At 44.6% G+C, this 26,397-nt stretch overlaps 1 protein-coding gene across 1 annotated transcript; it reads left to right on the top strand.

Annotated features, from left to right (window-relative positions):
* Nucleotides 1-1,770: 1,770 nt before the first annotated feature.
* Nucleotides 1,771-21,786, top strand: LOC147698216 (uncharacterized). Its single transcript, XM_086933409.1, has 5 exons — nucleotides 1,771-1,828; nucleotides 6,969-7,004; nucleotides 16,785-17,222; nucleotides 20,734-20,949; nucleotides 21,463-21,786. Exons 3-5 carry the CDS (start codon nucleotides 16,785-16,787, stop codon nucleotides 21,745-21,747), a joined length of 939 nt encoding a protein of 312 aa, XP_086789535.1. The 5' UTR covers nucleotides 1,771-1,828; nucleotides 6,969-7,004; the 3' UTR covers nucleotides 21,748-21,786.
* The last annotated feature ends 4,611 nt before the right edge of the window (nucleotides 21,787-26,397 follow it).

Here is a 26,397-nt window from a genome sequence, read left to right as displayed (position 1 = left end):
CCCTCACCCTCACTAACTCTCAATCCCTCAATCACCCTTCCCCTCACTCACCCTCAATACCTCACCCTCACTAACACTCAACCCCTCACTCACCCTCACTCTTACTTTCACTCACACTCAACACCTCAGCCTCACCCTCACTCATCCTCACCCTCAACCCCTCATGCCATTTTTAAGGGTAACTTTGAGTAGACAGTTCAAGTCGAATTACAGTAAAGGAGAAAATGGCGTCTGGAAACGTTATGTTTTCTTAACAAAACTCCTATAGTTTACATACCATGCCGTACACACACACCAACATCATTCCTAGCATTTAAAATTACCCACAGACACATTCAAGGGCCGCATCCTCAGCAATGCTCACGAATTTCATATTAAAATTAACAACACAACTTTGATGGCAAATATTGTATCCAGCCTCTGACCCATTCAGCAACATACATCAGCTCATAACATTTCGCCACACCTGTCTCTACATTTATGTATTGGCAAACAAAATCATCGACCATCTTTCTCATTCTCCCACTGTATTTCTACGGTGACACTCACACATTAATGGAGGCATCTGCAGCAATGTTCTGTATTTTCATACTAAACATAAACGCCACAACTTTGACCCTGTATATTACAAGACTTACATTAAGGGACGCACCCGCAGCGAAATTCTGTATTTACAACACGTACACACACAGCCAAAATTATCCTAGCATTTAAAACTACCCACAGACACATTTAAGGGCCACTTACGCAGCAATGTTCACGATTTTCATAATAAAACGAAGAACACAACTTTTATGGCAAATATTGCATCCGGCCTCTGACCCATTCAGCACCATGTATCAGCTCATAACATTTCGCCACACCTGTCTTTACATTTCTTTTTTGCCAAACAAAATCATCGACCATCTTTCTCATTCACCCACTGTATTTTCACGTTGCCACACACACATTAATGGACGCATCCGCAGCAATTTTCAGTATTTTCATACTAAACATAAACGCCACAACTTTGAGCCAGTATATTACAAGAGTTGTATGTTTAAAAGTGAAACTTTGTATACTTTGGATGCTTTATATATGCCATTTTTAAGTGTAACTTCGAGCAGACAGTTGAAGTCCAATTACACTAACGTAAAAAAAAAAGGCCCTTTGCTTTGTCAGTTCCGAGCAAAATCTTATGTGCGCTTAAGGGAGTTGCCCAGGGAAGTCTACTGTCGCGCCAATGTCGAAACTCCATCTGCATACACATTCAGACATTCACACTTCCAAGTCGCGCACATCAGCTAGTGTGACTTTTCCTTGGGGCAAGGGAAGGACTAAAAGCTTTGATCCTTTCTTAAACCAAAAAAAAAAAAAAGATTCTTGCATCGTTACCCCCTATTTAAGCAGAGGGACGGGTCACTTTAAGTCATACTCTCTTTTTACCTGCGAGGACAGAACTTCGACTTACAGAACGGCGCTGTACTTGCTGCTATCGACCAACAGCCACTGAAAAATTACGCCATTCAATCTTAGAACGTAAGTGCATGCAAGTTTTATTTCTATACATCTAAGGGACAGTATTGATAAATTTACTTGCGTTTATTAGAACGGTTACTATATCAACATTGCACCTGTGTTAAATTATTGTGCGACATGTTTGTTTGCAAATCTACATTTTCTATGGTAATACTTAGCAAAGGACTACGTAATTTCTCAAACAGGTCATACCTTTGTTTAAACCAACCGATACATATTGTTTTTTTTATCGTTATATCTTGTAGGTTATTCGTACGCTTTCAACATTTCCTTGATAGGGGGAAAGAAACTGCGCACCAACATATATCATGTAAGTACAGCCAACTGTTCACTCTTCTACACAATTTTTACTTCCGTTCCTAACACTCCGACTCGCCACACAGAACATTTCTTCCAATAATTCAAGGCACAACATAAGTTTGACACACACCCTCTCGTACATCTCCTTGTGTTACCTTTTCACGCACACACAACTAAAAAGACTTACTAAATTACAATCACGACATATTGATTGCAAGCACAACTTCAAGTTACTTGACACTATCAACAAGAGCAACAGTACCCACAGCTTCACCTTGCACCTAACACACAAAAGCGCACACACATTATCACATTCACATGCATAGGAACAAACATCCCCGTTACACCATGCGAACTACTTTCGGAACATTCGGCCGCAATCTCATATCATAACACTTCGCCACACTCCCAGGAACATTTCCTTCACAATTTCAACTACATACATTACTTGCACACTAACTGGGTACACTTTCAATATTACACGCAAACCGCATTCATTCTCATATTTAATGCAACACAGTAACTAACTACTCCTAATTACAACATGACACACACACCTTCTTTTTACGTCGGTTACTATTACCTTTTCACGCACACACGGTTAAGAACACATACTATATAACACGCACGGCGAATTGAGTGCAACCACAACAGAACACTCCTTACGATTTTAGTCACAGCTTCACAGCAATACAGTAAACAGGATGATCGGACTGAACAGTGAACAGAGCTGCAGCTTACACTACTCACACACACCTTGTCAGATTATCTTTCAATATTACACGCATACCGCTTGCATTCTCAGATTAAATGTAACACAGTAACCAGTGCAAGTTACAAGATGACACATACGCACCCTTTTTTTTACATCTATTAGTATTAACTTTTCACGCACACACTGTTAAGAACACATACTATATCACACGCACGCCGAATTGAGTGCGACCACATTAGAACACTCATTACGCTTTCATTGACAGCTTCATAGCAAGACAGTAAACAGGATGATCGGACTCAAGAGTGAACAGAGCTGCATCTTACACTAATCACACACAGCCTGTCACATTAGGCAAAACACTGACTGCCACCCTTATACAGCACGTGCGACTCCAACGCAATCTAAGATCATAGCACTTCGCCACTACAGCACCAAACTTTCAGGCACAACTTCAAATTGCACATTTATTTGCACGCAAACAGGCTACACTTCACAACATTCACCCGCAGCTTTACTGGCACACAGTAAGTAATCCAAGTTACTAGCTGACACACGAAAACAGCCGCTCGTACAACTACTAGTATTACCTTTTCACAAACACACATCCAATAACACATTAGCCAGGATTTGCGGCCTACAAAAATAAACACTTCACTTTACACTTACTACACTATTCCCAGGCACATTGTAACATTAGGGAGAATAGTACAGCCATAAACCGTTCGCAACACTTCGCCACACCACAACAACATTTTCACACACATTCCACGAACAAGGGCACTTTCACACACACCCTCTATTACATGGCTACTCACAATCTTTCTCTCAGGGGCCAAATTTACTGTTTACTTTGTGTCCAAGGACCGCATCGGTGGGGGCAGGGTCAGTGGTTAAGGGTCGGGGCTACAGCAACAACATAAAACTGGCCATGAGGTTAATCACAGGACCCTGCAGCCGAAGGCTTCGTCCACTGATCCCTCCCGGCATACACATAATTTTCTCGCTCTCTTTCTCTCTTGGTCTCCCTCCCTCTCTATAGCACACTAATCACACACACCCTGTCACATTAGGCAAAACACTGACTGCCACCCTTATACAGCACGTGCAACTCCTACGCAATGTAAGATCATAGCACTTCGCCACTACAGCACCAAACTTTCAGTCAGAACTTCTAATTGCACATTAATTTGCACGCAAACAGGCAACACTTTACAACATTTACGCAGAATGCATTCATTCGCAGCTTTACTTGCACAGTTAGTAATCCAAATTACAAGCTGACACACGAAAACAGCCGCTCGTACAACTACTAGTATTACATTTTCACAAGCACACATCCAATAACACATTAGCCAGGATTAGCTGCCTACCAAAAAAAAAACTTGACCTTACACTTACTACATTATTCACAGGCACATTGGAACATTAGGGGGAATAGTACAGCCATAATCCGTTCGCAACACTTCGCCACACCACAACAAACTTTTCATACACACAATCCACGATCAAGGGGACTTTCGCCCACACCCTCTATTACATGGCTACTCACAATCTTTCTCGCAGGGGCAAAATTTACTGTTTACTTTGTGTCCAAGGACCGCATCGGTGGGGGCAGGGTTAGTGGTTAAGGGTCGGGGCTACAGCAACAACATAAAACTGACCATGAGGTTAATCACAGGACCCTGCAGCCGAAGGCTTCGTGCACTGAGCCCTCCCGGCATACACATAATTTTCTCGCTCTCTTTCTCTCTCGGTCTCCCTACATCTCTATAGCTCTCTCTCCCTCCCTATAGCTCCCCCTCCCTCTCTCCTGTCTTCCTCTGTCTCACTCTAACTGTGTTCCTCCCTCTGTCTCACTCCCCCTCTCTTCTTCCTCCTCTCTCTCTCTCCCTCTCTCCCTCCCTCTCCGTCTCCCTCCCTATCACCCTGCATCTCACTCCCTTTCTCTTCCTCTCCCTCCATTTCCCTTCCTTTCCCTAACTTTCCCTTCCTCTCTGTCTTTGTACATAACTCTCCATTTGTCTCCCCTTTACTCCCTCTCTATCTTTCTACATTACTTGCACACTAACTGGGTACACTTTCAATATTACACGCACACCGCATTCATTTTCATATTCAATGCAATATAGTAAGTAATCTAAGTTACACGATGACACACACACACATTTTTCGGTACGTTTCTCACTATTAACTCTTCATGCACACACTCACTCCCTCTCCATCCCCAACAACAATTCCAGCTTTTAAAACTACCCACAGACACATTCAAGTCCCACATCCTCAGCAATTCTCAACTATTTTCCTAATACAAATAACGACACTACTTTAAGGGGGTCGTTATTTTTTGAAGCCTCACACACACTCACCCTCACTTACCCGCAACGCCTCACCCTCACTCACCCTCAACACCTCACCCTCACTCCCCCTCACCCTCACTCACCCTCACCCTCACTTACCCTCAACGCATCACCCTCAGTCACCCTTAACACCTCACCCTCACTCTCACTCACCCTCAACGCCTCTCCCTCCCTCACCCTCACCCTCACTCACCCTCAACGCCTCACCCTCACCCGCACTCACCCTCATTCTCACTCACCCTCTATGCCTCACCCTCACTCACCCTCAACACCTCACCCTCACTCACCCTCAACCCCTCGCCCTCCCTCACCCTCCCTCACCCTCAGCCTCACTCACCCTTACTCACCCTCACCCACCCTCACGCTCATCCTCACTCACCCTCACTTACCCTCACTCACCCTCAGTCACCCTCAGTCACCCTCACTCAACCCCTCACCCTCACTCACCCTCACTTCACTCTCACTCACCCTCAACACCTCACTCACCCTCAATTTCACTCACCCTCAATTTCACTCACCCTCACTCATCCTCAACACTTCCCCCACCCTCACTAGCCCTCAACACCTCACACACACACCCTCAACACTTCTCCCTCAACTCCTCACTCACCCTCACTCTCACTCAACACTTCAACACCTCAGCCTCAGCCTCACCCTCACCCTCACTCACCCTCAACACCTCACTCACCCTCAACACCTCATTCTCACTCACCCACACTCACCCTCATCCTTACTCACCCTCAACTTCTCACCCTCACTCACCCTCAATCTCTAAGCCTAACCTACCCTCACTCACCCTCAACCCCTCACCCTCACTCACCCTCACTCACACTCACCCTCACTCAACCTCATGCTCACTCACCCTCATGCTCACTCACCCTCAACACATCATCCTCACTCACCCTCACCATCACTCACCCTCAAACCATCACCCTCACTCACCCTCACCCTCACTCACCCTCAAACTCTCACCCTCATTCACCCTCAACACCTCACTCACCCTCCCTCATCTCACTCACCCTCACTCACCCTCACCCACCCTCAACACCTCATCCTCACTCACCCTCACTCACCCTCACTTATCCTCATTCACCCTCAACCCCTCACCCTCAATGCCTCACCCTCAACTCTTCACTCACCCTCGACGCCTCACCCTCACTCACCCTCAACCCCTCACCCTCACTCACCCTCACCCACCCTCACCCAACCCCTCACCCTCAATCACCCTCACCCTCACCCTCATTCACCCTCAATCCCTCACCCTCAACCCCTCACCCTCACTCACCCTCAATACCACTCACCCTCACTCACCCTCAACCCCTCCCCCTCACTCACCCTCACCCTCAACACCTCACCTCACTAACACTCAACACCTCACCCTCACACTCACATCCTCAACATTTCACCCTCACTCACCCTCAACCCCTCACCCACACTCACCCTCTCTCTCCCTCTCTAGCTCCCCCTCCCTCTCTCCTGCCTTCCTCTTTCTCACTCTAACTTTGTTAATCCCTCTGTCTCCCTCCCCCTCTCTCTCCCTCCCTCCATCCCCGTCTCCCTTCCTATCACTCTCCCTCTCACTCCCTTTCCCTTCCTTTCACTCCATTTTCCTTCCTTTCCCTCACTTTCCCTCCCTCTCCCTCACTCTCCATCTCCCTCACTCTCCCTCCCTTTTACTCCCTCGGCATTTCCCTCCCTTTCTGTCTTTGTACATTACTTGCACACTAACTGGGTACACTTTCAATATTACACGCACACCGCATTCATTCTCAGATTCAATGCAACACATTAACCAGTCCAAGTTACAAGATAACACACACACACATTTTTTTACGTCTCTCAGTATTAACTTTTCACGCACTCACTCACTCTCTCTCTGTCCCCCTTTTCCTCCCACTCCCTCTCTCTCCCTCTATCATCTCACCCTGCCTGTGTGCCAGCCGTGGCGCATACACTCACAGCAGCACTAGAGCTCTTAACAGGTCTTTAAAAGACTATTTACATGCTAATGTGGCCTTTACGGGAAGAATTCGAAAAGATATATTCTAACCATTATGTTTTTTTTCTCCTTTCAGATTATTAAAACAACAACAAAAGAAACAGAAGTTAAGGTAAATACTACTTTGCCACTTAGTTTAAAATTTGTAAAAAGTTCATACCTTACAGTCCCCAAAAAAATTTGTTACTTCACAAACCTTCTTAATTTACATTTGTTGATAAAAACATTTCAGTATAACTTATAAGATGCAGAGATGCTTGAAAGCAAGTTACCATCAAGGGAATAGCAAATTTAATAGCAAATCACAAGGTAAGCAATGCTTACCAAATAGTGCTTTTGCTGTCTTGCACAATTAATGCAAGCCAGTAACTACTTGGAACTCTAATGATCTGCATTATATAATGGACCGTGGGGACGCTTTATATCTACAAATGCATTCTATTAACAAAGAAACACTTATGCATCCAGATGACCTGCCAAGGTATATAGACCACAATCAAGAGATATATTCACTTTTGCTACGGAATGCTTACTACGGTGATGTCCTTAAACGTTTTGATAAAGCCTACCCAGATATTAGCACAGCATTAAATGTTACTATTAATAAGCACTGTGGTGTTCTACTTTGTATGAATGTTTATGTAATAGCTATTTTCAAACATATGCAATCATACTTTGTATTTGATTCACATAGTAGGGACCATGAAGGCATGCCTCATTCAAACGGAACATGTGTTACAATTGCATTTAATTCTTTTGAAGGGCTAATTCAATATGTTATGAAACTAGCATATAACTTTACACATCAGGCTGAGCAATGTGTCCAATTTGAATTAACACCAATAGATATAAAAGTCATTAAAAGGAAATCCTTTACAAAAGCACTTACTGTGCACAAAAAAAATAGTCACCTACCGCAAGAAAGAAAAATTTGGGTACATACTACTGAATGTACTCCTAATCAGACTATAACATCAACAACAATGTCTTCTGATGATTTACTGAATAAAAGTAAGGGAGGGAATAGCAATACTAATCATTTAGCACAATTACCAGGTAATAGTAAAGCTATACAGGGAACAAATAAACAGTCTCGGAAAAGAAAAAGGGATTCAAGTACATGTCCAACTAAAGTTGTACAAAGAAAAAAAGTTAATACAGCTGAAGAAGACATTACCAACAGTCAACTAAGTGCTACTGATAATAACATACCCATATTCACGCAGGGCCAAAGACAGAAACGAGGTAAACAAATCCATACAATCATTCGCAAATTCCACCGGGAAATATTGCATGGGCCAGAGTACATTTGTACTCTTTGCAATCAACTGTGGCATAAACAAACGTTGCTAAATATACGCAGTGTTAGCCAATCCGAAATTTTCAACAAGTGTAACATTAGTAACAAGAAAACCAATTTTATTTGTAAGACTTGCTATTATTACATTCGCAAAAACAAAATACCACCATGTTCTATTGTAAATGGCATGGGCTTCCCAAATGTACCAGTTGAATTAGAATTATATGATTTAGAAGAAAGATTAGTTTCACCTAGGATACCATTCTTACAAATTCGGAGTCTGCCACGCGGTTTTCAAAAATCATTATCAGGTGCAGTAGTTAATGTACCTGCAGATGTTATGACAACTGTTACAATTTTACCAAGGCAAATTAATGACGCCATGACAATCCCAGTGAAATTAAAAAGGAAATTAATCTATAAATCATATACACATTATGAGAATATTAGACCAAATACAGTAAAAAAGGCAGCTACATGGCTAGCTAAAAATAGTACAATGTTTAATGAATATGGTGTTACGATTAACCCTGACTGGGAGTATATACCTCCAGAAATAGAATCTCACAATGAGACTTCTGAGACAAACAATTCATCTGATAGTTCTGACAACATAGAAGCTGGGAATTTGGATACTATGTTAACAAATGAAACTATTACTAGTAATTCGCTGAATGTGTTAAGTTTCGCTCCAGCTGAACATAACACGCCAAGAGGTTTATATGAGGATAAAGATTCAGAGTTTTTGGCTTTCCCTACTATTTTTTGTGGTGAACGAAGGCCTAACAATAAGGAAAGACACATACCGGTACATTATAGTACTATTTGCCAAGCAGAGTTAAGGAGTTATGATAGAAGAGTCGCTAAATCTATTACTAATGTGTTTTTTAAACTGAAGAAATTACATATTAAGCAGATCCATGGTAAAATCAACATTTCCATCAGAAAACATTTTACAGATGGAAATAAAATAACTGCTAAAGACATTAAATGTAATATTGCCAATGTTTTACAGTTTAATGAGGGTTACAAAGTATTAAAAACTATACGCAGTTCACCTCCATATTGGGAAGGTTGCAAAAAAGATATTTTTGCAATGATAAGGCAACTTGGCATACCCACTTTCTTTTTGACTTTATCTGCTGCTGAAACAAAATGGCACCATTTAATAAATATACTATTGAGAGTTAGAAACTTAAAGGAATGTACAGAGGAAGAATTCTTAAACATGTCTTGGGAAACTAAAAGTAAATTAATACAAGAAGATCCAATAACATGTGCAAGACAGTTTGACTATCAAGTTAGGAAATTCTTTAATTGTGTTTTGCTGAATGGCACTAATCCAATTGGGGAAATAGTAGACTACTTTTACAGAGTCGAATTCCAACAAAGAGGTTCTCCACATATACATGCATTACTCTGGGTAAACAAAGCACCATTGTATGGTGTTTCACCAGTGGAAGAAGTCAATAGCTTTATTGACAAATATATCACTTGTCATAAGTCTGAGAACCCTGTTTTACAACCGTTAATAAATCTACAAAGGCATGGTCACACCAAAAATTGCAGACGTAAACAGCAACGGACATGCAAATATCAATATCCAAAATATCCAATGTCAAGAACGCTCATATTAGAGCCATTAACACTTGAGGAGACAAATAAGCAATGGCAAGATAATATGAAAATAATACATGAAGCTATGAATAATACTACTTTTAATACACTTTCTTTTGAGGAATTTTTAGACTTCATTAAAATGGATGATAAAGAATATATTACTTCTATACAAACTAGCTTACAAAAAACAACTATTTTTTTTAAAAGAACACCAGGCGAATGCTTCATCAATAACTACAATAGTACTCTTTTAGAAGCTTGGCGAGCAAAAATAGACTTGCAGTTTATACTAGACCCTTATGCTTGTGCAGTCTATATTATCTCATATATCAGTAAATCGCAAAGAGGAATTAGCAAACTTCTAGCGCAAGCTGCTAAAGAGGTAACAAGCAATAGTAATATCAAAGATCAACTTAAACACATAGGAAACAAATTCCTCAACTGCACAGAAATTAGTGCTCAAGAAGCAGCATATCTAATTCTTCAAATACCATTACGGAAAAGCTCACGATCATTTGTATTTATTAATACTAGCCGTCCAGAGAAAAGAACTTATTTAATGCGTGATATCGAAACTATTAATAACTTGCCCGAAAATTCAACTGACATTCAATGTGAAAATATTATTATTAAGTACTGCAAACGGCCACAATCATTAGAGATGTGCACGTTAGCAGACTATGCGGCTAATTTCAACTATGTGAAGAAAAAAACACATGGGAAAGAAATAAATGATTGCGAAGATTTACTTGCAGAACAAAACTTTTACAGCTCAGATGAGGAAGAATTTGAAATAGAATGTAGTGACGGAAATAAAGAACAACAGAAACAGAATTATGATTATGCTTTAAATAAGCGCAGACAAGGGAAAATAATACGCTTTTGCAGATTTAGCAAAAATAATGAACCAGAAGAGTATTATAGAGAAATATTAATGTTGCACTATCCATGGAGGGAAGAAGAAAAAATACTAATCAACAAGGAAACTTACTATGATAGGTATCTGGAAGTTAAAACATTTGTTGACACACAACTAAAAATCTATAACAAACAGCATGGCGAAGTTACAAACATTATTCATGAACAGTGTCATGAAAATGTAATTTCACCTCCTCTATCACCAACTGTTAATATACAGACAGAAGACCAAAATCCAGAACATAATAATAGATATGATTTGGCTCTAGATTTAGGAATTAGAACTACAACTGAAGAACAAAGCTCAACTAACGTTATTTTACCCAATGAAAAATACCAACAACTTATGCAAAACTTAACGGAAGAACAACTTAAATTTGTTTACCATCACTTGCATTGGTTTAAAACTACAAGCACTCCATGCTATACTTTTTGCACTGGAGGGGCTGGTGTTGGGAAAAGTTTTGTAATATCTGCACTATATCAAACTTTACTACGCTACTATAACACTAAGGCCGGTGAAAATCCTGATAATGTTTATATCTTACTTACTGCTCCAACAGGAAAGGCTGCCCATAATATTAATGGCAAAACACTGCATAGCACTTTCAAAATACCTGTGTCGCAAAGTTTGACTTATAAACAACTGAGTCATGAACATAGAACTGCTCTACAAATGGAAATGATGCATGTTAGAGTTGTTATTATTGATGAAATTTCAATGGTAGGACACAATATGTTGAATTTTATACATAACAGGCTTCAAGAAATTAAATCATCTAATGAACCATTCGGAGGAATTTCTATTTTAGCCATTGGTGACTTTTACCAATTAAAACCTGTATTTGACAGATACATTTTTCAGGATTCTACACAAATGTATGGTCCTTTAAGTGCTAACTTATGGAAAGAACATTTTAAAATTTTTGAATTAACAAAAATGATGCGCCAAAAAGAAGATCTACAATTTGCTCAATTACTAAACCGATTGAGAGAAGGCAAGCATACTGAAGAAGATATTTCACAAATTAAGCAAAGGGAAATACAACCTGATGAGAGTTTATTAGAAACAATTCCATATATCATGTCAACTAATCTAGAAGTTAATGAAATTAACCAAAAGGTTTTAGAACAACATTGCAAAGATTATCCAGTCTACATAACAGTAGCAAGCGATACCGTCAGTTCTGATTTGTCTGAAAATGTGAAAAAAACTATTCTTAAGCAACTGCCCAAAGATCCACAGAAAACAATGGGCCTTTCACATACATTACACATTGCCTTACAACTTCGTTATGATTTAAGTTGCAATGTGGATGTCAATGATGGTTTAACAAATGGCGCAACTGGTGTTGTACAATTAGTTGAATTGATTAACAACACACCTATTATTGTTTGGTTGTTATTTGACAATCCCACTATAGGACAAACAACCAGACAACAATATAAACACTTATTTCATTCACAAATACAAAATACATGGACACCAATACATGCTATAGCTAGACATTTCCAATACACTAAAAAATGTATTACCATTATACGGAAGCAATTTCCTTTACGCCAAGCATCAGCACGCACTATACATCGCACACAAGGTGCAACTCTCGAACCACTTTATATACACTTTAATAACAGCAAGATTCATCATTTGCATTATGTTGCTATTAGCAGGGCAAAATCAATACAAAATGTATATGTACACAATTTTGATGAACGTAAAATTTTAGTACATCCACAAGTTAATGAGGAAATGCACAGATTAAGGACAGAAATGCCACTTGAAATACATATCCCACAGTTACATACATACAGTGCACATTTCAATATCATTGCACACAATATAAGATCACTACAGAAAATTTTTTCATCTATGGTAGCGGATAGGAATATATTAGAAGCAGACATTATTTGCTTAACTGAGATCAACACTACAAGAAATGCTACAGCTAATGATTTCACGATAGAACAATACCATCACATTATATTTGATAAATTTCATACATACAACACAAACCATGGAATGATTATGTACTACAAAAAAGATTTATTTATATTGCCTATTTATGAGACACTTGAAGGGATAGACATTTTACATTTTACTCTACAGATTGATAACACAGATTACCTTATTATTATTTTATACAAACCACCCCAAAAAAGTATAACTTCTCTTTTTGATTTCATCACAAATATTACGGATTTTTACCCCACACACAAATTGATTATTATAGGGGATTTCAATGTGGATGTATCTCAACAAAATGCAAACAGCAAGCAATTACTTGGATTCTTTGAAACAAAATTACAATGTCAATCAATCAATCAATCAATCAATCAGTGACACTTATAAAGCGCGCTACATACCCGTAGGGTCTCAAGGCGCTGGGGGGGGGGGAGCCGCTACTGCTCGAACAGCCAGGTCTTCAGCTTCTTCCTGAAGGAGAGGTGGTCTTGGGTCAGGCGCAGGTCGGTCGGGAGGGAGTTCCAGGTCTTGGCGGCCAGGTAGGAGAAGGACCTTCCTCCTGTAGTCGCTCTTCGGATGCGGGGGACGGCGGCGAGGGCGTGGTTGGCTGATCGGAGGTGGCGTTTGGGAGCGTAGAAGTTGACTCGGCTGTTGAGGTAGCTCGGGCCTTGGTCGTGTAGGGCTTTGTGTGCGTGGGTGAGGAGGCGGAAGGTGATTCTTTTGTTGACGGGGAGCCAGTGAAGGTCTCTCAGATGTCCGGAGATGTGGCTGGTTCGTGGGATGTCGAGGATGAGTCTGGCTGAGGCGTTCTGGATCCGCTGGAGTCTCTTCTGGAGCTTGGCGGTGGTACCGGCGTAGAGGGCGTTGCCGTAGTCCAGTCGGCTGGTGACGAGGGCCTGGGTGACGGTCTTCCTGGTCTCGGTGGGGATCCACCAGAAGATCGTCCGTAGCATGCGTAGGATGTTGAAGCATGCCGAGGAGACGTTGTTGACTTGCCTGGTCATGGAGAGGGAGGAGTCCAGGATGAAGCCCAGGTTGCGTGCATGGTCTGTCGGTTTGGGTGCGGTGCCCAGGGCGGGAGGCCACCAGGAGTCGTCCCAGGCGGAGGGAGAGGAGCCCAGGATGAGGACCTCCGTCTTGTCCGAGTTCAGTTTCAGGCGGCTGGTCGTCATCCACTCGGCTACCTCTTTCATCCCTTCGTGCAGGTTGGCTCTGGCGGCGGCGGGGTCGTTGGTCAGGGAGAGGATCAGCTGGGTGTCGTCGGCGTAGGAGATTATGCTGAGGTTGTGTTTGCGTACGATGGCCGCGAGGGGGCTCATGTAGACGTTGAAGAGGGTGGGGCTCAGAGATGATCCTTGGGGGACGCCGCAGATGACTTCGGTGGCCTCTGACTTGTACGGTGGTAGGCGGACTCTCTGTGTTCTCCCGTCGAGGAAGGAGATGATCCATTCCAGCGCCTTGTCCTGGATTCCGACGTTGCTGAGGCGCCGTACTAGGGTGCGGTGGCAGACCGTGTCGAATGCCGCGGAGAGGTCCAGGAGGATGAGGGCCGCTGTTTCTCCGTTGTCCATCAGGGCTCGGATGTCATCGGTGGCGGCGATGAGGGCGGTCTCGGTGCTGTGGTTGGCTCGGAAGCCGGACTGTGAGGGGTCGAGGGATCCGTTCGTCTCGAGGAAAGCGGCCATCTGCTTGTTGACGGTCTTCTCGATGACTTTGGCTGGAAACGGGAGGAGCGAGATGGGGCGGTAATTCTTGAGGTCGGTGGGGTCCGCTGTTGGTTTCTTGAGTAGAGCGCTGAGTTCGGCGTGTTTCCAGCTCTCGGGGAAGATGGTGGTGTCGAAGGATGTGTTGATGATGTCTCGCAGGTGGGGTGCGATGACAGCGTCGGCCTTGTTGAAGACGTGGTGAGGGCAGGGGTCGGTCGGTGATCCGGAGTGGATGGAGTTCATCGTGCGGATGGTGTCTTCGGTGCTGATCGGGGTCCAGGCGTGGAGGGTGGTGGTGGGGGGTGGTTGTTCGGTCATGGTGTGCGTTGGTTGGTTGTTGAAGCTGTTGTGTATGTCCGCGATCTTGTTGTGGAAGTATGAAGCCAGGGAGTTGCAGAGGTCTTGCGATGGGGTGATGTCGTTGTTTCCTGCGCTGGGGTTGGAAAGCTCTTTGACGATGTTGAAGAGTTCCTTGCAGTTGTGTGCGTTGTTGTCCAACCGGTCCTTGAATGCTGTTTTCTTGGCGGCGCGGATCAGCTGGTGGTGTTTCCGGGTGGCAAGTTTGAAGGAGGTCCTGTTGTCCGGTGTCGGTTCCCTTCTCCAGACTTTCTCGAGGGCTCGGCAGTTCTTCTTGGAGCTCTTGAGTTCGTCGGTGAACCATGGGGCTTTCTTGCTGCCGGGTCTGCTGGGCGGGGTCCTCAGTGGGGCGAGTTCGTCCGCGCAGTTGCTGATCCACTTCGTGAGGTTGTCGGCGGCCTGGCTGGGGTTCGCTGAGCTGGCAGGAGGGTGCTGGCTCAGGGAGGTGGCGAGCTGGTCTGCTGTGATCTTGTTCCAGCTTCTGCGGGCGGCCTGTTGCTGGTGGTGGTGGGTCGTTGTTTTCTTGAAGGTGAAGTGGACGCAGCTGTGGTCCGTCCATTGAAGCTCTGTGGCGTGGCTGAAGTCGATGTCCTTGCTGGATGAGAAGACAGCGTCGAGTGTGTGTCCGGCGAGGTGGGTGGGGGTGGACACCAGTTGCTTGAGTCCCAGGTTGGCGAGGTTGTCGAGCAGGGTGCTGGTGTTGCGGTCGTTGTTGTTCTCCAGATGGAAGTTGAGGTCTCCCAGGAGGATGTAGTCAGCGGAGGGGAGGGCATGTGGGCTGACGAAGTCGGCGATGTCCTCGCTGAATTGTGTGCGTGGTCCAGGGGGTCGGTAGATCAGGGTGCCTCTGAGGGTGGTGTTCGGGTTGGTGTGGATCTGGAAATGCAGGTGTTCGGCGGTGGTCAGGGAGTTGTCGGTGCTGGTCGTGAGACGGATGGTGCTCCTGTGGATGATGGCGATGCCTCCTCCCATCTGGTTGGCGTTTCGGTCCCTCCGGACGATCTTGTAGCCCTCTGGGATGGCGATGGCGATGTCGGGAGCTGAAGAGGCGTTCATCCAGGTCTCCGTGAGGAAGGCAACGTCTGGAGCTGTGGTGTCGAGGAGGTTCCAGAGTTCGATGGCATGTCTGTGGACGGAGCGGGTGTTGAGTAGGATGCACTTGAGGTGGGTGCTGCTGGTGTTCGGCTTGGTGGGTGCTGGTGCGAGGCAGGTTCGGATGCAAGTGAACTTGCAGGCGTGGCAGCTGAAGGGTCCGTGGGTACGTCGTGGAGAGGCTTGATGGCATTCTGGGAGTCGGCCGGTGTTGAGAGCGGTGAGGGTGGCGGCGGAGTACGTCAGGCGGGTCGGTCGGGGTCTTCGAGGTCCAGGGGTCCTGGCACTGGGCGCGGTCCAGTCGCGGAAGGGCGTAGACGGGCTTACCTTTGGCGCCCCTTCGGCGCACAATCGGCGCGCCCGCTGCGCGTGACCGCTGCGCGTTCGCACGGTCGCCATTTAAGGCGAAGTGCGCGGGTGGGCGGAGCAGCTGGGAGGCGGGAGCGGGGAGGGTACAGAATAGAAAAAGGGGCGGGGAAAAGCGGCGGTGGCGGGAAGGGAGGGCGGAGGGCGGCGAGGTAGGCGGACAACAAGGAAGGAAACCACAACACGGGGGAAATAAAATTTATACAGAACGGGCACAAATTCACGACAAAACAAGGAAAACAAGGAGAAAACCAAAGTTATATCAAACAGGCACAAATGTTGGACAAAACAAGGGCAAAAACAACCGCGGCGGCGCCCGCCGGCAATCGGCAAAACGAGGCAGCAGCGAGGCAGAGGGCAGGCAAGGGGCACACGCAGCAGCTGGTGGCCGTGCGGCGCGGGGGTGTCCCACTCATTAACAGTTACACAACTAACTACCAATCCATTTTAGATCATATATATACAAATGACCAACTACACAACTATGGTACTTTAGAATGCTATTACAGTGATCATAAAGCAATATGGGTTTGTATTTAACATGTTATATCACATTTTCTATTTCAGATGATGTCTATTGAAGAAATAATGAACATTAATACCGATGACAACAAACCATACCAGAAACCCATAAGAGTTAATGTCATCAACTGCTCAGGGAAAACTACTTACAAAAATGCTAAACAAGAGCAGAAAATTTTATTCCATTTGGCTTTAGCAGATAAAACTGGAACCATAAAATGTACTTGTTACCAAGAAAATGTATATGAGCAAACTAAAACTAACTGTGGACTACTGATACGAAACTTTATTATCAAAAACAAAACAATTTTAATTACAAAGCAAACTAAAGTAACCAAATTTCCCGCAATGACAATTGAGGAGGGCCTGATCCAACAAGCAAACAACATTTTGCATCCGCCTGCACCATCGGCTTCTCCCATCAAGGAAATAAAACGGGCAAGTCTAAAAAGTCTGATGACCGTTTCAGGGACAATAATTGCCGTAAGTATGAACACAAACATGTCATCATGTCAACTAAAAAAAAACCATTGTCTCGCATTTGAAAAGTTGGACTTATTAGTATTGTAAATGACATATCTTATGTATTTTTTACTTTTTTAAATTGCAAGTCTAAATAGTCTTATGACTGTTTCAGGGACAATATGTGCCAGAAGTATGAACGCAAACATGTCATCATGTCTACTAAAAAAATGCATAGTTGGCTTACACACAAATTACACATTTAGGGGCCCGATGTAGGTAGCCCTTTACCGATACGAATCGGCCGAAAATACCGATTTTCGGCCGTTTCCGATCGGTAAAGGGCTATTGAGATGTAGGGGGACATTTTCGGTAATTTTACCGAATCGGTATCATTACCGAATCGATAAATTTACCGATTCGGTAATATGTACCGAATCGGTAAAATAATTACCGATTCGGTAATATTTACCCATTCGGTAAAATTACCGAAAATGCAATGTAGGTAGGCAATGTACCTTCTGCACATGGCTTACAGAATCGGTATTTTACCATGGAATACAAATCCATGGTAAAATACCGATTCCGGTGTGCATGCACATGTGTGCATGCACACCTATGTCATGTGACAGGCAGACCTGCCCTTAGGGCAGGTATGCTTGCCACATGGCACCTGTGCCTGTTTTGGGGGTGCCAGAGGGTGTCAAAGTGACACCCCCTGCACCCTTGTGAATTCTTTAATTACCGATTCGGTAAATACCGAATCGGTAATGCCTAATCATTCCTATGGGCTTCAAAGCCTATAGGAATGAATGGGCATTACCGATTCGGTATTTACCGAATCGGTAATTAAAGAATTGTTAAGGATTCGGTAACGAATCCAGATGTTGGGACCTACATACCATTTACCGATTTTGAAATACCGAATCGGTAGGATTCGGTATTTCAAAATAGGTAAATGGGATTTACCTACATCGGGCCCTTAGTAACTTCACTAACAAGCTCAAAAAAGGTTGCATTATACACTGTTTCACACTATGTAGAAAGTAAGAGTTTTGGGAAATATAATAGGCCAGTGCTTTGGGGTATACTACAAATTCAAGTACTCTCCACAAAGCCATTTTTTACAAAAAATAATGCAATCTGGTAGAAAGGATGTTCATTTGGGTCGTGAAATATAATACATTATATTGCCATTCATACAACGCACTAGTACTATGTGTTTTTACTGTCACTATTTTATAGAATGGTTCTTTTTTGGTTTACCAAAAGGACGCAAAGACTGTCTTTACATCAATGCCTCACCCTCAGTCACCCTCACTCACCCTCAACACCTCACCCTCACTCTCCCTCAACACCTCACCCTCAACAATTCACCCTTAATGCCTCACTCACCCTCAATCTCACTCACCCTCAATCACCCTCAACACCTCCCCCTCACTCACCCTCACTCACCCTCACTAGCCCTCAACACCTCCCACTCAAAAACTCTACCCTTCTCCCTCAACTCCTCACTCACCCTCACTCTCACTCAACACCTCAACACCTCAGCCTCACCCTCAACGCCTCAACCTCAATCACTCACCCTCACTCACCCTCATCCTTACTCACCCTCAACTTCTCACCCTCACTCACCCTCAACACCTCACCCTCACTCACCCTCAACACCTCACCCTCAACAATTCACCCTTAATGCCTCACTCACCCTCAATCTCACTCACCCTCAATCACCCTCAACACCTCCCACTCACTCACCCTCACTCACCCTCACTAGCCCTCAACACCTCCCCCTCAAAAATTCAACACTTCTCCCTCAACTCCTCAGTCACCCTCACTCTCACTCAACACCTCAACACCTCAACACCTCAGCCTCACCCTCAACACCTCACCCTCACTCAATCACTCACCCTCACTCACCCACACTCACACTCATCCTTACTCACCCTCAACTTCTCACCCTCAATCTCTCCCCCTCAACACTCACTCACTCTCACTCACCCTCAACCCCTCACCCTAACTCAGCCTCACTCACACTCACCCTCACGTAACACCTCATCCTCACTCACCCTCACTCACCCTCAACCCCACCCTCACTCACCCTAACCCTCACTCACCCTCAACACCTCACCCTCAATCACTCACCCTCACCCTCACCCTCACTCATGTCATCATGTCTACTAAAAAAATGCATAGTTGGCTTACACACACATTACACCTTTAGTAACTTCATTAACAAGCTAAAAAAAATCGCATTATACACTCTTTCACTCTATGTAGAAAGTACGAGTTTTGAAAACTATAATATGCCAGTGCTTTGCTGTATACTACAAATACAAGTACTCTCTACAAAGCCATTTTTTGCAATAAATATTGCTATCATTTAGAAAGGATGTTCATTTGGGTCGCTAAATATAATACATTATATGGCCATTCATACAACGCACTAGTAATATGTGTTTTTACAGTCACTATTTTATACAATGCTTACTTTTTGTTTAGGAAGAGAACGCAAACACTGTGTTTACCTCAATGCCTCACCCTTAGTCACCCTCACTCACCCTCAAAACCTCACACTGACTCACCCTCAACACCTCACCCTCAACACTTCACCCTCAATGCCTCACTCACACTCAATCTCACTCACCCTCAATCACACTCAACTCCTCACCCTCAGTCACCCTCACTAGCCATCAACACCTCCCCCTCAAAAACTTAACCCTTCTCCCTCAACTCCTCAGTCACCCTCACTCTCACTCAACACCTCAGCCTCACCCTCACCCTCACTCACCCTCAACACCTCACCCTCACTCAATCACTCACCCTCACTCACCCACACTCACCCTCATCCTTACTCACCCTCAACTTCTCAACCTCAATCACCCTCAATCTCTCACCCTCAACACTCACTCACTCTCACTCACCCTCAACCCCTCACCCTAAATGACCCTCACTCAGCCTCACTCACACTCACCCTCATCCTTACTCACCCTCAACTTCTCACCCTCACTCACCTTCAATCTCTCACCCTCACCCTCTCACCCTCACTCACCCTCACCCTCACTCACCCTCACTTACATTCACCCTCACCCTCACGTAACACCTCATCCTCACTCACCCTCACTCCCCATCAACTCCTCACCCTCACTCACTCACACTCAACACCTCACACTCAATAACTCACCCTCACCCTCACTCATGTCATCATGTCTACTTAAAAAATGCATAGTTGACTTACACACACATTACACCTTTAGTAACTTCAATAACTAACTCAAAAAAAATAGAATTATACACCCTTCACACTATGTAGCAAGTACGAGTTTTGAAAACTATAAGATGGCAGTGCTTTGGTGTATACTACAAACACAAGTAGTCTCTGCAAAGCCATTTTTTGCAATAAACAATTCAATCTTTTAGAAAGGATGTTCATTTGGGTCGTTAAATATGATACATTATATTGCCTTTCATACAATGCACTAGTAATATGTGTTTTTACAGTCACTATTTAATAGAATGCTTACTTTTTGTGTAGGAAGAGGACGCAAAGACTGTGTTTATCAATGGGCAAGATACCCCACTCAAATCGATTACAATAAAAGATGCAACTGATGATATAAAAGTGACACTGTGGAGAGAAGCGTCACTATTTAAAATACATCTTGGCAAATATGTCACCCTGACTCATGTCACTGTACATGAATTCAATTGCCAAAAAATATTGAATACAACGCGCCATAGCAAAATGGAGGTAAGCACAACAAACAAAACCTTTTGGAATTATCTCTTTCAGCCACTCTTGGACTTTCACCCAGTCTTGCCCTTTCACCCACTCTGCCCCTTGCACCCACTCTGGACCTTTTACCCACTCGGGACATTTCACCCACTCGGGACCTTTCACCCACTCGGGACCTTTCACCCACTCGGGACCTTTCACCCACTCGGGACCTTTCACCCACTCGGGACCTTTCAACAACTCTGGCCCTTTCACACACTCTAGGCCTATCACCCACTCTAGACTTATCACCCACTCTAGACTTATCACCCACTCTAGACTTATCACCCACTCTAGACCTATCACCCACTCTCGACCTATCACCCACTCAAACCCTATCAACAACTGGGACCCTTTCACCTACTCAGTCCATTTCACCCAATGTGTCCCTTTCAACCACTCTGTCCCTTTCACCCACTATAGGCCTTACACAAAACATAAAGTATACAAATTTAAAAACTAATTGTTGCTTTTGTTTTCTCTCAACAGGTAACAGCCCCACCAGAGGAAAAGATGGACATTCAAATTTATGGTGTTGAAAGCACCACAGAGGAAAATAGTATTATCACAATAAAAGTGACAAACACAGACGAATATCAATCTATGCCCATCGAAAACGAGATCTTAATTAAATGGTTTATGTTAGATGAGGAAGTTGACAACATCGGGGATGCCCTTGTCCATTTTTTGCCACAAACTTTTGAAGTTGTCTTTTGTAATGGCAAAATCATAAAGATTCTGAAAGAAAAAGACGATGAAATATGTTCTGACTAAAATTTGCATGTTGCCAGGATATCTTATTTTTGTACAAAGTTAAACAATAAATATTTGTGTTTTTTTTTCAAAAATAAAAAAGTGTGGAATACAAATTTTACAACTTCTATGGTAATTTTTTCAATACAAAAGGCAAATTATAACTAATACACTCAATTTATACAACATAGTCACACCCACATACAACATTCAGCCAATCCATTTGACATTACAAAAACATATACAAAATACACATACTTTGTAGCTTGCACGCACTACAGTAGTATGTATGAATGAGACTGTTGTTGTGCTAAATACGCCTGTGCTGGTGCAGAGTTATGCTGTGTTGTTGCTCAATGTTACTGTGGGGGGGCTGAATGATAAGGTGGTATTGCTGCGTGTTGCATTGGTGGACATCACAAATTAGGTTGTTGGGAGAAGTGCAACTGTTGTTGGGATGAGTTATGCTGTGGTGGTAATAGTTGAACACTAACACAGCACAACTCATCATCAACACAGAACAACACATCACAACAACAGCATTAGGAAGCACCACACTAACATCACTCAGCAACACACCAACATCACTCTACACCACCACAACAGCATCATTCTACAACAACAACATACAAAAACACAAACACACTTTACATTAAAATAACAATTCACACATGCAAAACACTCACATTTGCCAATCACACCCTCACTCACACTCACTCACCCTCAACTCATCACCCACCCTCAATTACACTCACTCACCCTCAACACCTCACCCTCACTCTCCCTCAACACCTCACCCTCACTCACCCTCAACACATCACCATCACCCTCACCCACCTTCACTCACCATCAACACCTCACCCTCACTCACCCTCACTCACCCTCAACACCGCACCCTCAAACCCTCACTCACCCTCACTCTCAACACCTCTCCCTCACTCACCCTCAACGCCTCACCCTCACTCACCCTCAGCCCCTCACTCACCTTCAGCCCCTCACCCTCACCACCTCACCCTCAATCACCGTCATCCTCACTCACACTCAACACTTCACCCTCACTCACCCTCAACACATCAGCCTCAATTACCCTCAACCACACTTACCCTCAACACACTATCACACTAAAACAACACACAAACACTTACCACCACTGCACCACTTCACTCACCCTCAACACCTCACCCTTAAACTCTCACTCACACTCACTCTCACTCATCCGCAATAACACACAACACCTCAACCACACTCAGCCTCAACTCCTCAATAACACTCAGCCCCTCACCCTCACTCACCCTCAACACCTCACCCTCAATCACACTCAACACCTCACCCTCACTCACCCTCACTCATCCTCACTCACCCTCACTCATCCTCAACATACTATCACACTAAAACAACACACAAACACTTACAACCACAGCAACACTTCACTCACACTCAACACCTCACCCTTAACCCCTCACTCACCCTCACTCTTACTCATCCTCAATCACCCTCAACACATCACCCTCAACGCCTCACCAACACTCACCCTCACCCCCTCACCCTCAGCCTCAACACGTCACCCTCACTCACCCTCAACACCTCACCCTCACTCACCCTCAACAACTCATCATCAACACATCACTCACCCTCACTCTCACTCATCCTCAATACTCTCAACACCTCACCCTCAATACCTCACTCACCCTCAGCCCCTCACCCTCACTCACCCTCAACTCCTCACCCTCAACACCTCACCCACACTCATCCTCACTCACCCTCACTCACCCTCAACAACTCACCATCAACACCTCACCCTCATACTCACTCACCCTCAACACCTTACCCTCATTCACCCTCACTCACCGTCAACACACTATCACACTACAACAACAAACAAACACTTACCACCACAGCAACACTTCACTCACCCTCAACACCTCACCCTTAACTCCTCACTCACCCTCAATCTCACTCATCATCAATCACCCTCAACACCTCACCCTCAACACCTCACCCTCATACTCACTCACCCTCACTCACCCTCAAAACATCACCCTCATTCACCCTCACTCACCGTCAACACACTATCACACTACAACCACACACAAACAATTACCACCACAGCAACACTTCACTCACCCTAAACACCTCACCCTTAACTCCTCACTCACACTCACACTCACTCTCACTCATCCTCAATCACCCTCAACACCTCACCCTCACTCACCCTCAACGCCTCACCCACACTCACCCTCACCCCCTCACCCTCAGCACCTCACTCTCACTCACCCTCAACGCCTCACCCTCAACGCCTCACCCACACTCACCCTCAGCCCCTCACCCTCAGCCTCAACACCTCACCCTCACTCACCCTCAACACCTCACCCTCAGTCAACCTCAACACATCACTCACCCTCACTCTCACTCATCCTCAATCACACTCAACACCTCACCCTCAACACATCACTCACCCTCAGCCCCTCACCCTCACTCACCCTCAACTCCTCACCCTCACTCATCCTCACTCACCCTCAACACCTCCCCCTCATTCTCACTCACTCTCACCCTCACTCACCCTCATACTCACTCACCCTCAACACACTATCACACTACAACCACACACAAACACTTACCACCACAGAACCACTTCAATCACCCTCAACACCTCCCCCTCAACCCCTTACTTACCCTCACTCTCACTCATCCTCAATCACCCTCAACACCTCACCCTCACTCACCCTCAACGCCTCACCCTCACTCACCCTCAACGCCTCACTCACCCTCAGAGCCTCACCCTCACTCACCCTCAACGCCTCACACTGACTCACCCTCAACCTCACTCACCCTCAACGCCTCACCCTCACTCACCCTCAACACCTCACCCTCACTCACCCTCAACACACTATCACACTACAACCACACAAAAAAACAATTACCACCACAGCACCACTCATCACCACTGCAGCAAACAAAGGTCATACAATAAAAACATGTACGCTTTTAACAGTCACACACACAACAACAGCTATCAATGGCCACTTTCACCAGGCATACACACACAACAGTCATCAGTACTGCAGTACTATGTCTAAATGAGACTGTTGGTGTGCAAAATACGGATGTGGAAGTGCAGAGTGATGCTGTGTTGTTGCTCAATGGTACTGTGGGGCTGCAGAAAGATAAAGTGGTATTGCTGCATGTTGCATTCGTGGACATCAGTGATGCCATTGTTGGGAGAAGTGCAACTGTTGTGGTGCTGAGTTATGCTGTGGTGGTAATTATTAAACACCAACACAGCACCACTCATCACTAGCACAGAACAACACATCACAACAACAGCATTACTAAGCACCACACACTCACATGCCCACACGCTCACACACCCCCACCCTCACACACATCCACACTCACACACTCTCACACATCCTCGCACACCCACTCACATTCTCAATAAGCCTCATAGCCTCACGCTCGCCAACAATCACTCACCCTCACCCTCACACCGTCACCCTCACACCATCATCCCCTCACCCTCAACACCTCACCCTCACTCACCATCAACACACTATCACACTACAACCACACAAACACTTACCACCACAGCACCACTCATCACCACCACAGCATGACTCAGCAGACAAAGGTCATACAATAAAAACATGTACGCTTTTAACAGTCACACACACAACAACAGCTATCAATGGGCACTTTCAACAGGCATACACACATAACAGCCATCAGTACTGCAGTAGTAGGTATAAATGAGACTGTTGTTGTGCGAAAGACGGATGTTGTAGTGCAGGGTGATGCTGTGTTGGTGCTCAATGGTACTGTGGGGGTGCAGAAAGATAAAGTGGTATTGCTGCGTGTTGCATTCGTGGACATCAGTGATGGCGTTGTTGGGAGAAGTGCAACTGTTGTGGTGATGAGTTATGCTGTAGTGGTAATTATTAAACACCAACACAGCACCACTCATCACTAGCACAGTACAACACATCACAACAACAGCATTACTAAGCACCACATTAACAGCACTCAGCAACACACCAACATCACTCTGCACCACCACAACAGCATCATTCAACAACAACACACTATCACACTACAACTACACACAAACACTTATCACAACAGCACCACTCACCACCATTACAACATTACTCAGCAGACAAACGACATACAATAACATTATGGACGCTTTTAAGAAGCACACACACCAACAGCTATCAATGGACTCTTTCACCAGGCGTACATACACAACAGTCATCAGTACTGCGGTAGTATGTATGAATGAGACTGTTGGTGTGCTAAATACGGCTGTGGTGGTGCAGAGTGATGCTCTGTTGTTGCTCAATGGTACTGTGGGGGTGCAGAATGAAAAAGTGGTATTGCTGCGTGTTGCTTTCGTGGACATCAGTGATGCCATTGTTGGGAGAAGTGCAACTGTTGTGGTGCTGAGTTATGCTGTGGTGGTAATTCTTAAACACCAACACAGCACCACTCCTCACTAGCACAGAACAACACATCACAACAACAGCATTACTAAGCACCACACTAACATCACTCAGCAACACACCAACATCACTCTGCACCACCACAACAGCATCATTCAACAACAACACACTATCACACTACAACCACACACAAACACTTACCACCACAGCACCACTCATTACCACTACAGCA

Source organism: Lissotriton vulgaris, chromosome 8 (genome assembly GCF_964263255.1).
Source record: "Lissotriton vulgaris chromosome 8, aLisVul1.2, whole genome shotgun sequence".
NCBI lineage: Eukaryota > Metazoa > Chordata > Amphibia > Caudata > Salamandridae > Lissotriton > Lissotriton vulgaris.
This window is presented reverse-complemented; position numbering and strand designations above follow the sequence as displayed.

Excerpts from the sequence above, each read along its gene's own strand:
- LOC147698216 (XM_086933409.1), top strand. The coding sequence starts at position 16,785 with ATGATGTCTATTGAAGAAATAATGAACATTAATACCGATGACAACAAA. Across the intron at positions 17,223-20,733 it reads TTTCAGGGACAATAATTGCC|GAAGAGGACGCAAAGACTGT; the intron begins GTAAGTATGAAC and ends CTTTTTGTGTAG. Across the intron at positions 20,950-21,462 it reads CGCGCCATAGCAAAATGGAG|GTAACAGCCCCACCAGAGGA; the intron begins GTAAGCACAACA and ends TTCTCTCAACAG.